The sequence below is a fragment of the Parambassis ranga genome, chromosome 17, assembly GCF_900634625.1.
Source record: "Parambassis ranga chromosome 17, fParRan2.1, whole genome shotgun sequence".
In the NCBI taxonomy this organism is placed as follows: Eukaryota; Metazoa; Chordata; class Actinopteri; family Ambassidae; genus Parambassis; species Parambassis ranga.
This window is the reverse complement of record NC_041037.1, coordinates 6,757,784-6,770,291: the sequence shown is the minus strand read 5'-3', so window position 1 is coordinate 6,770,291 and position 12,508 is coordinate 6,757,784. Positions and strand designations below refer to the sequence as shown.

General features: G+C 41.5%; 1 protein-coding gene across 1 annotated transcript; it reads right to left on the bottom strand.

The window, feature by feature from the left end:
* Positions 1 to 9,306: 9,306 nt before the first annotated feature.
* Positions 9,307 to 11,992, bottom strand: psma8 (proteasome 20S subunit alpha 8). Its single transcript, XM_028427117.1, has 7 exons — positions 11,779 to 11,992; positions 10,850 to 10,976; positions 10,629 to 10,753; positions 10,375 to 10,497; positions 10,132 to 10,251; positions 9,885 to 9,947; positions 9,307 to 9,761 (listed from the first exon to the last, which is right to left on the bottom strand). Exons 1-7 carry the CDS (start codon positions 11,878 to 11,880, stop codon positions 9,672 to 9,674), a joined length of 750 nt encoding a protein of 249 aa, XP_028282918.1. The 5' UTR covers positions 11,881 to 11,992; the 3' UTR covers positions 9,307 to 9,671.
* Between the last annotated feature and the right edge of the window lie 516 nt (positions 11,993 to 12,508).

Below are 12,508 nucleotides of genomic sequence, written 5' to 3'. Positions count from 1 at the left end.
GGTTTAAATGTGTGTGTTTTGGTTGAAGCCACCATCTTGTCCTGCAGGAAAGATTGACTTGTGACAAATGATTTCATACAGACTCCTCTGGAAAAAAAAGGGAATAATGTCATAAAACAACATATTGTAACATGGACTCAGACATTTGTGTAATACCATGTGTGTGTGTATACACTTGTCTGTTCATAAGACAGGATATGATTTTATAGATAGGAATATGTATATACAAGGACAGTCTCATGGTTGGAGGCAAGAAAGGAGTCATTCTTTTTTAGCCCTCTAGCAGCAAACCTGACATCATTCATTTCCATTTTTCTGCATAGCCTACGCAGCCATTGAAACTGCAGCACATACTTGGCTTCGTTCTTGGTTTCATTTTATCTTCAATGGACTGACACGTAGCGTGACAGAGAAAAAGAGAATAAGTTTAAAAATGAAGCCTTTGAAAAAACGGGTTTTCATCAGAGCCACAGCGTCTGAGCATCGGGGTATGTCAAAGAACAGCAACGGCAGCCTGACCACCGACCAAACAAGAAAGTATCCAAGTCAGTCATTACAGTGGGTGAAATAATACTTCCAACTGAAGAAATGTAACCATCATTCCTTTAAATATTTACATCTGTTCCTCTATTGTTCCTTTATAAACTACAGACAATTTAACACCAGCTGCAGGCAATGGAAAACACTACTTATTTTTCAGTATGTGCTACATTCAGGCTCTGCAAAATTACAGTTATATTTTAAAAAAAATCTAAACGGTGGCAACAGGACTATGTGATCAACAAGTCTCAGACTATATCATTGCATAGCATCAGTCAGTCGCAGGATACCTGTGTGTGCAGTTACGGCTAAAGCGTTTGTGTTATAGAGGAATGTGGATAAACCAGAAATCTGAACAATATGCAATTGCCTAAAACAACTTCAGTAGCTGCCATAGACTGTATATAAAGATAACAGCTCAATGAATTTGAGGCAAAAACATCCTGATTGCCCCCTGGTGGCTGGCTGCAGTGTCATAAAACCGAACCTCGTGTGAAGTAACATCAGAGTTAGCAGCGAGGGAGTGAAGACGCTCAGCTGTTTTTCTTTTTTTCTTTTGGCCAAGGCGGCACTATCCATAAGCTAGATATGTTGGTTTCACTTGATGGATGACAGTTGCATCACCCATCTATTGGAGATGCATAGCTAACACTGTGGTAGTTTACATATAAAACTACATTTAGATAGATAGATAGTATTTAGCTACAGGCACTGGAAAAAAAAATAGAGGAATAGTTAAAACTCAGACTCCTTACCTGCAGGTGGCCTTTCGTTGCCTGCAGATAACAACATCTCTGTGCCACCTGCCATTAAGGTAAGACTGTAGTGAGACATCACTGTCAAAACAATTGTCCCCTGTCTAAAAATACAGGTTAGACTGACATATAGAGTTCCTACACTTAAATGAGTAATAGCGTATTCATGACTGTAAAAAAAAAGCAGGCATACATATACACACACATGCACAGTCAAAGTTTTCCTGCTTAGTTTTGATTCAGCTCTTCATTAGCCACAGGGCCCAACTCCGGTTAGCTCCAGTATTAGGCTCAATTAGAACAAGATCCAATTAGAGGGCTGCTTTCCCCTGGGGCAAGGAGAGGCAGGAAATGGAGACTGAGAAATGTATAAGTCGACAACATGCGGACACAGCCAACATAAACAAACTTACTTTGTTGATCTCTGCTGTTGCTACGCAGGAGTCCTCTGGGAGTTAAAGCCCTGCTAGTCTAAGCTATGAGATAAAACAAAATAAAAAAAAGGCCCGCAGCAAAACATGAACTCTGTGAACACAAGGGCTCCGACACCATGAAGGGAACGTCTGGGCCCAGAAAATGAAAAGCCCACAGGCGTTTTCCATTTACAGCTAAAAATCCAGCACTAGCTTCTAGCCAGGGTTAGTATCAGACTCTCAAAATGAACACTTACACTACGGGGGGAACAAATGAGTAGCTTTCTATTGTCGCTCTATTAAATCTGTCGGTTAATAGACATATACCTTACTACTGACAGAAATCAATAACGTACAATAAGATAAAGGGCAGAGGAGAAATGAAGAATAAAAGGTATAACTGCTGAAAAGGGAAGGAGAAAAGGAAGACAAAGATTCTAAGGTTAGTATTTCTGTCCTCCGATCCGTATGGTTGGAGGTGTTGATGGCGGCAATGTTGTGTGAGCAGTTTGGGCTTGCCCTTGCCTCGGGCATCTAGTGTTCCTCCCTCAGGCACCATGTGAGGGAAATGGTGTGTGGTGCGAGGGTAAACCTTGACCTACCTGCCAGGAGGCTGCACACGGAATGAAATGAGCACAAACAAAGCAGGAGGGGGGGTAGAGGAGGAGGAAGAGGAGTGGTGTCAGGCGGCAGTGGAGGAGGTATATGGCTTCACTTGTATCACTGCTACCGTTTTTTTTTTATTTGGTCGTTGTCGAATCTGACTCTGAGCAGTAGGGTAGGATGCACATCGTGCATCCATGACAGGACACACACACACACACACATCACTGATTGGGAGTGCTCAGGTGTTGTGGGTGGCATCCTGGTACACAGCGGAAAAGATGGAATGTGAAATGTTGCATTTCCCTTCATGCTCTGCCAAGTTGTGTTTCAGGGAAAGATGGAAATCCCATTATGTCACATGCCTAACTTGGCCCCACAAACTCTGAAACTCATTTGTGAAATTGGGTTCAGATCTTAATGAGTTGCAAAGTGGTTTTTGGGTTTTATAAGTCTGCAGAGAATATATAGAGACATCACAGGAAGCGTAGCTGTGCATCACCCGATTTAAAGTTCACTCGCAACCTGAAGACCTAAAGTTACAGGGTTATTCCCTGGATTCTGTACACAGAAGGTGTTGTATTTGAAGATTGTGCTCGTCTTTATCCAGCAAGGATTAAATAAATGTAAATGGTATAATCATTCTAAAACAGCATGTTGACAGAGGTGTGTATGCCATATCACCCTGCTTACCTGTGAAAAGCCCAGTGAAATCCATTACATACTTTAGAGACGACTCATGAATGGAATAATTAGCACAGCATGCTTTCCGCCCGGCTGGAAGTCTCTCTCGATAATGAACAAAGGAAAGGAAATTAGCTTTTGTCTCATAAAGTCACAACTTCAAAGATCCCTGCCATTGCATTAATACAGCCATAGCCTGCAGCAGCATGGAAGAGAATAAAATAAGCACTCTCGCTCAGACCCCATTCCTATCAAGGTCTTTCTCAGGACAAATACCAGGAGTTTGGCTGTGATAGACCACACGCACTGGACTGGAAGAGTAAGAAAAATATAGAGACAACAGGGGTTTTTGCAAATCTTCAGGTGTATGTACAGTATTATCCATGTGTGCAGCTAGATGTACACTTAATCACATCAGGTCAACACTTTGGCCTAAGGCTTCCGCAGCTGTGGCCCAGGCGACCTGCGATGGCTGTCTCGCCTAACTGCTGTTCCAGTCAGCTGCCCTCAGGAGTGTAAGTGGTACACTGATCTGGTGCTGGGTCATCTGGCCTGGTAGGACTACATTACAACACATTAGCAAAGGCCCAAGCAGTGCAGGGTTTGTGGTGAACCTGACATAATTTATGGTGACAAACACGATTTAGGTCACCAATTGATTCAATGTAAGACTGTTTTGCAAATACATACATTTCTATTTAGCTAACAAGTGTAGCTTCAACCTATTGGTCATTCCTCCTAACCATTGCTGTTATCTCAGGACTCAAAGGAAGCACTGCTGACGTCCAAGGCGAGGCAAGTATTGTCCAAGGCACTCTTTCCTCGCCTATCTGCTCCTTTATCTGCCAGGATCAGTTGTTAGTGCTGGCAGTCTTCCTCTTCGGTCCTCTGGAGAGAGGTGGCTCTCAGCTGGAGAGAGGCGCCAGAGGCTATGCACTGTCTCCATTGTGTGGAGAGACACACGGAGGCATTGAGAGACTCAGTGCAGGTGCAGAGAGGAGGAGGAGGAGGAGGAGGAGTGAGAGGGAACACACCTGAGGGGGCTCAGTTATTTTTTTTTCTCTCACAAAAGTCGGGCTTGTTTTTTGAGGGGCCTTTTTAGTGTGGGGACATTTGTTGTCAGGAGGACGTATTTACCAGAGGGAAAGAGCTCTCACTTAGAACGCTTTCTGTGTCAGAGGTATTTATAAGGACAAAATACAGGATAACACGATTACTGTCACCAAAATATATTAATTTAATGTGAATGTGTGCCCAAGAAAAGATGGACTGCTCATACAACTAGGTGGTCAAAAAAAAAAAGCTTCACTGAAAACTTCAATTCCCAGAATCCTTTGGGCTTAAGTTTTATTATGTGATATGTTTGATGGCAAAACCTGAATTGCATGTTTTTACACAGGAATATTGCTATCATTGATGTCGGGGTCACTCACATTATCTGTATCATCACATTTGTTTTATCCAGTTTATTACTACTCATGATCTAATAATAAAGCTGGTTCATAATCACCAAAGTTTACCTTTTAAAAGACTCAACTGTGAGATGAGAGACTGATAACCTCATCTCAGACTGGGAGGTTTCCTGTGAAAGTGATCCTCCTGCTAACTGTTTGTTTAAAAACTGACAGGCTACAAGAGTCTCAGTGACAGCATCTATTCATCTCAGGGTGTCAGTTGGAGAGAAAAAGGGAACAAGGGAGAAAGAAACATGGGGAGGAGGATAGATGGAGAGAGTGTGAAGTGTAAATGGGAGATCAATGTGCTTGAATTTAACAATGTAGGTGAGATTTCACCTTTAGCTTTGAATCATGCTCAGATCCATGCTGGTAGCAATTTTCAAAAAATCATCTGGCGAGTGACTGAATGAGTGCTGATGTTTTCATCACGTTGGTTTTAATTATATGTCTCACTCAGCAGTCTTCCTTCTACTCGGCTAATTTAGATTGAGATCCTTCCAGGCTTTCCCCTATCTTTCATTTCCCTCCCCTTCTTCTCTCCTCTCTGCATCCCATCAGCCCCTTTGTAGAAAAAAAGAGGAAGGAAAAAAACCTTCATGTCTGTGACTTTCTTGCCCTCCAGCGTATGAAGCCCTCTTTTATTTTGATCATCGCAGCACAATGGATTCATGCCATTCTGGCAACTTTATTCAGTATCAGCCCAAATTTACATACTGCTTAACAAGTTTGTGCGTGACTGTTGATGCCTCTGATCAAAGTGCTTTTGGAAATCTTTCTCATCTGATTTTTTTTTCCCCGTCCTTCATTTCAAATGCATGCTGCTAGACAGGCATCTTTAACTCAGGGGCAAAGAAAGGTAACCTTAGTGCTGCACAAGCCCAAATGTCATCCAACAAGGAGGGCTCATGTCCTGGGGATAAAGATAATGTAATCTAAGCAGTATACAGTGTGTGACTGTGTGTCTTTGAGCGTGTGTATCTGCGCTAGCCTCGGTGTTTGTTAGAGGCTTGGGTTTAGGGGCATAGAGAGACAGGGGATGACAAAAGTCAAAGCAGTCATGTGTCATTTTCGGTGCTGAAGGGCTGGGACCTGCCTGCAGGGCTGTCCTCTCTGTCAGACGCACTCAGATATCTGCGCTGAACTCTCTCGCTGTCTCTTTCTTTTGCTCTCTCCATCCTTCTCTCTGTCTTTATCTAATGCACGTGTGTGTGTGTGTGTGTGTGTGTGTGTGTGCAGCTGCGTGTTCATGCACCAACAACAACAAATTTGTGCTCCAAAGGACCACAAGGTAGAGCCGCATTTGTATAATAGAGAGCATTTAAAATGGAAAATTTGAAACCATCTGCTTTTGATAGACAATATGCAGTGACTCATTTCATATTTCCACATTACTCCGTCTTGACCGCATCTCCCGCGGGGGGCAAGACTGGAAGGGACGTGATTTGTTCCGTGACCGGTGAGACAACATGCAACCCACATGCAACACTGTTGTGGGGTGTGTACGTCGACAACAAGGCGAATATTTTGACAAAGATCAAGCTGTAAATCAAGATATCAGAGGCCACACTACAAACCAATGGTCCGTTATATATTCCCATGAGAGCAGAAGAAGGGGCAGTAGCCACCATTTGTAAATATATGTGGCTAGCAGAACAGACGACGGAATTGAAAACATTAAATAACTGAAAGAGAAAAATGGATTCAAAAATACAATGAAAAGAGGGTGTGGGTGGAAAGAGAGGAATCGTGGGAATGCAAGATTGCACCTCCCTCAGGCAATCGAATTATCCTATGGGCCGATGGTTCCTCCTTATGCGTCGGCTGACATTTTCCTGTAACCCCATCCCGAGTAATGCTATGTGATGTGTGTGACTGGCTTCTGCCACGGCCCTGAGAGGCCATGAAGCCCGAGGGTCATTTGCTTTTGGCCTGCGGGATCCTAGGAATTGTTTATTTTAGCTCTGTCTGCTCCTTTTTGCCTCTCTTTTTTTTCCTCTGTGTCCCTTTTCTCTCCGCCTGGCCTGGTGGTGTCTACTTTCAATTAGAGAAGGATGCACTTGTATTCTTCTGGAAGACAAAACCACTGACAGGTGACTCTTGAGGGGTAACTCGAAACCATGCCTTTAGTCTCTCACACAAACTGTTGTAATATTCCATCACTTTTTTCAGTGGACACAAAGGTAATGACAACCAAAGACGTCGGCGGTGTCTGTTACTCAACTGTATGTTGCTCTGTGTGATGATGATAAGACTGGAATGTGTGTTTGGAAAAGGAAATCTTTGTGTGCATATAAGAGAGACAGAGAGAGACAGAGAGAGAGAGAGAGGGGGAAAGAGATTTAAGGACAGAGGAGATAAGATGTGTGATATGAGATAATAGAATGATATTCAAAATATATCCCTGGAGCCAGAAGTTAAAAGAGAACATTAAAAGAAAACATATTTGGATCACTTATGGATGTGTAAGCCAGTATACACCAATATGCTCAAACTTTACTTCATACTGATGCAAAACCCTAAAGGGCATAAGAGGAGGCTGGCCAATCCGCTATATCTACACAAATAGTGTATGTGTGTAACTGTCGACATGTGACAAGCAGAAAAGGGACAGTGTTGAGAGCGTAGCCTTTTATGACCCAACACACTTTGACAGCTTGGCCATCGCTTGAGGACATGAGCAATGTTGCATTTTCATCTGACAATTTTAAGCAAAACAACTCTCCCTCGATGGATTCGATTGTTCAGAGAGCCTTTGTGGCTGCGTGTTAAAAGTACAGAGACTAAAAAAAAGAACGAAAAAAAAAAAACATGTCAGCAGCCGGCAGATTCTGCTCCCTGTTAGCTAAAGGAGTCATACTGTCAATCTGTAGGACAAAAAGTGAGAGGAAAGTGTAAGCGATCTGATGGGAGCTGCTTTTATGCAACACTGCACTCTGCTGGCAGAGAACATGATGGCACATTCAGTTGTTCAGCAGAAGTAAGACAGTAGTGTTACCTTCTTTTTTTTTTTTTACTCCAGGGATGAGTGTCTGTGTGCTTCTACCCTTGAAGCAGTTACCCTATTTGGACTTCAGGACATTTTGAACTGACAAATTTTTTAAAAACATCCCAGGAGGGGCGCTTTAGAGAAATGGCCACAGGGTGGCACATTACAATGACAAAAAAGGTAGATCCTTAAAGTGAAATCTGCCCGTTACTAGGAAATCAGCAGGAGAGGATATCAATGGATACCCCCCCTCCCCCCCAAAAAAAAGGTCATTGTGATGTTAGATACAGCCAAACGCAGACCCAAACATAGAATGTTTTAACAGTTTTTGTTAACTACAACATGAGAACACATTTCGCCTCGAGTGTATGTGCATTACAGATCAAGAGATAAAAAGATGTGAGGATTTTTTTAAAGCTGTTTCGTGTTCACATTAATAGTGTTTGCTATGTGTATGTGCAATTGGCCTGTAAGCTCTGTGTGTGTGTGTGTGTGTGTGTGGATACAAACAATGCACTGCCGACAGCCTGCAGCAGTGTGCATTCTTGCTTGGAGAGTACATGTCCCCGGGCCTTGTTCCTCCGTCAATGACCTCTGGTGAAGCCATTATTTTCTGCATTAATGATGAGCAGCAGCCAGCGATGAGAGAGATGGACTTTGTCCTGAGGCACTGTGGTGCTGATTATGGGCAACAACAATGCCAGCAAAAAAAAAACACAGAAAGAAAAGAAAAGAAAGAAAACTCTTCCCAGAAGCGGTTGAAAAGTCTAGGAGTCTTAGCGGCAGCACAGAGTAAGCTGCTCCTGCTTTATTGACAAGATGGATCAGATAACCTCTGTAGCTAGAGGATTACCCAGAATAAACTTTATAAGTTTACCTATAGCTTGTTGTATCATCCAGTGAATACTGCACCTCTGCCCATAATCTAAGCACTAACAAACTACTGGCTGTGACGGCGTAGTAACATTGAATTCCTTGGAAAAACATTAGTGAAAGGCAATTAGTGTTTGATGAAATGACTTAAGGTGAGCCACACAGAAGCCATTATTATTGTGGTCCTGGGGTTTAATGACATCACATCTGAGACCTAATATCCGAAGCCTTAATTGATCTTCTGACATCAGCCCAAAACAGCAACGTATGAAGACTCACAAACAAGACAAAGTGCAATTGCTCTATAGTCGAGGCAGCCGGGGCACCCACTCAGGAAATCCTGGCTCCGGGAGATGACTCTAAATGAAGGACTTTACCATTCACCATTATGTCTTTGGTGAGAGTCAGAGGGAACCCCCGGGGCTCTTCAGCACAGCACGGCACAACTTTTCAAAGGGCTCCAGATTAAAGTCACTGAAAGTTCCCACTGGGGTCTGAGGCCAGGATCCCATTAAGCAGCCCTACCACACCGCCGGCCATAATTGTGTCGTTGAGAATTCAGAGCAGCGGTTGCTTGATAAGCGAATTTAGGGTGGAATAAAAAAAGGAGAGGCAAAAAAGAGGTCTCGTTGGGCCACCATTAGACACTTCATTCGCTCATCACTAATTTGTTTTAAATGACTGAGCGAAAGGTGAGCGCTTTATAAAGCAGTCTAAACTACCTTTTTCTTCCTTATTTCCAGGTCTGTGCAACAGAATGCTGATAAATGAAACACACTACACTTTATAGCCACACACACTGCTGCCGCAAGTGTTGCTTTAAACTGTAGTTATCTTTATCGCAGTGCTCACTTTGCAATGGAAGAATCAATAAAAGGGGTGGGGGGGGACATTCTTCTGCCGTTTTGCAGGCCCCTCTAAATACATCTTGAAGAAGCCAGTGGTACTAATTGCATCACTGGCTTTTTCACTTAAAGACAACACACAGACAAACATACAAAGAAGTCTGCTTTTATTGAGTATTTAGTTTCAGTGTGGTCCTGAATGTCACATATAGTTCATTTCACCATCATCAGCTGTTTGATGATGAATTATAAGAAACGTCTTATGAGAGCTGAACCGTAACTTGAAGTCTGTTTATGTTTACACTTTTTCAGTTGTTGGAATTAGAAGAACTCGTTCTGGTTCAGCTGGTAGAGCATCGCTTGGAAAATACGTGACAAACAGAAAAAGTTACGATTCGGCTCTTTACAATGAAACATGAGTAATCTTTCTGAAACTTACTAAATATTCTAAATCCGAAGCTGCTATTGTCATCCAAGTGCAATAAAGACAACATTTTGGTTGAAATTTTTCAAGTTCATTTTTTCTGCTTCTTCTTTTCTGCCTCTTCCTCCTTCTCCTTCTCAATTTCAGCCACCAGGGTCTCGATTTCCTTGGATTCCAAAATCTACAAACGTGTAAAAATAAACAAATTATTTGTTATTTGTTATATAAAAATGATTAATTAACTCAGAAATAGACAAGTTAAAAAACAAAATGACACAAAAGCCAAATTTGCTTCAGACAATACCTTCAGCGGCTGGTTTCTTCTGATTACAGCAAGTTCGATATTTTTTCCTCCTGACTGGACAACCTGTGACCAGAAGAAGAACAAGAAGAAAAAACATTAAAACTGAGACAAGTTTAAACTTTGGAAATGTGTTAAGATGCATACAGCAAATAACAGCAATCCAAATCCTACAAACAAATCTTTAATACGAAACTAAAAGAAAGTCCAAAGTCAAATGTGTTAATGCTGGGACTAAATGTGACCTTACCTCAAGCAGAGCTTTAATGGCCAGCTTGATTGCCTCATTGTCACCTGCAATGGCTTCATCTGTGTAATTCTTTTCCAAGAACTCTCTCACGGTTTTTGCACTGCGGCCAATTGCATTTGCCTGATTTCACAAAACAAAAACAACCACAAAAATGCAGTTATGAAAGCATGTCATCATACAGACTGACTAAAAGGTGTGAACCAAGAAATCAGCAGTTTGTACAAAGAGTCCAAACTCACTCACCTTCCAGGCATGATAGGTTCCTGAAGGGTCTGTCTGATACAGCCTGGGAGTTCCGTCGTAGTCAAAGCCAACAATTAACGCAGAGATGCCAAAAGGCCTGCGCCCATTGCTTTGGGTATAGCGCTGCAAATAATGTGAATGTGCATATTTAATTCCTTATTAGTGCATTTGTACAGCAGGGTACACAAACAGCAACTTACATGTGCCTTTAGGTAACTGAAATAAGCAAATAAAATGATAAGAAGGTTACCTACCTGTTTCAGTGTAGCTATGTAGCGTGTAATGTATTCTACTGTGACCGGGTCCTCCACTGTTAGCCTGTGGCTCTGGCACTCAACCCGAGCTCTGTTTATCACAATACGGGCATCGGCTGTCAGACCTTAAAAAAAACAACACAACAAAACTTTGTTGAAGTTAAAGTGTCAAAGTAAAATATATGAAGAAAAGGGGTTGTATTTGTTGTTGTTTAAGTTACCTGCAAAGGCCATGCAGACATGCTCATCAAGTGCACAGATCTTCCGGACAGTCCTTTCCTCCTGCAGCTTTGCAACAGATTTCTTCTCCACACCAAGGACGACAATGTCTTTACCTCTGATTCCCACCTGCACAGGAAAGAGACCTGTATGTTAATTTCTGAACATTATTAACACAAAACATTACACTACATCACATGAGGTGGCGGGTATCATTTTTAGATTTTTAAGACAAATGAAAGTCAGAATTTACGATCAATTACAGACTCAAAGATTAGAACAAGTTCACTATAATGTGAAAACATTCTATACTGCTTTAACAGTGCATTTAGACAAATTTCAGTTTATTACTAACGTGGGGCGTTTTTTTTAAGTAAATAAAATGAATCCATTAACTAGATCACTCCCAAACTCTGAATTAAAGTAATTCCACCTTAAGTTAATTCTTCATACAGCTTCCATATACATCAGTAGGTTGCACGACTACGTCAAAATTACCTGTGATCAGGGGAGATGCTTCTAAAACACTATTTAATGGAAATTAAATATCTTTTAGACATACACGCATGTCTACACTATAAATAAGGGCTTCATATCAACGTTACTTTGCTGTCCGCATACACTAAAGCGTGATTTGACCGTTTTTGTTTGTTGCTTAAAACCAGCACATCGAAACAGAAACTATTGTGAGAGTGACACAGCGACTATATGCATGCTAACGTTACCAGCTTTTTGTTCTTCCTCCATTTACTTCCGCGAAAATCAAGGTGTACATGTTAGCGGTCCAGGAAACTCGTATGATCAGTACACAGTTTGTGTTAAAGAAGAGGCTGACATAAAATGCAAGTTGTTTGGCTAACTGATGTTGAAAGCCTAGCTAAATCCATGATGCTAACGTTAGCTTTAGCATTAGTTTCCTTTCAAGACTCACCGCTGTGGAACCTTTCTTTACAGCTTCTTGTGCATACTCCACTTGAAAGAGATGACCATCAGGAGAAAAGACAGTAATGGCCCTGTCATATCTTGCCGCCATTGCAGTATAAGACAAGTACACTCACAAGTAATGGGAAGACAGCTACCAAATGATTCAGCTAGTTAGCAACAAGCCGCTCACTCCGTATGTTGAAAACAGCGCCTGCGCATGACCTGTGAACTGGGGCAATACCAAAAGTAGGTTCTGTTAGAGGAAAGTTGTGATTCAAATAATAAAAATGATTATTTTTATTATTGGCGTATGTTATATGCAAGACAGATCTTTTACATTTATAAGATACACTTCAAACAGTCTCGATATTTCAATCGATAAATCAATATTTAATATTTATTGGTGATTGTGGGGGGCAATGGCCATGGACTGAAACACAATAACCTATCACACACTGATTTAAATAAACTGTACATTTGCCTTTATTATTATTGCGTTTAACATGTACATTAACCCTCCGTTTGTGTTCTCCCCTCTTTCTGTGAGAGGTGTATCCCATGGTCGTTTGGTCTATCCCTGGACTGTACCACTAATTGAAAAATAGGGTAAGTTTTGATTTAATGTAGCCCAATGTAATGTATGTTCAGCCAAGAAAGTAAAAGTGCTCTGTTATTATGATATTTAGAATACATATTTTCACACAAATTATTATTGTATAGTGATAATAATAATAATA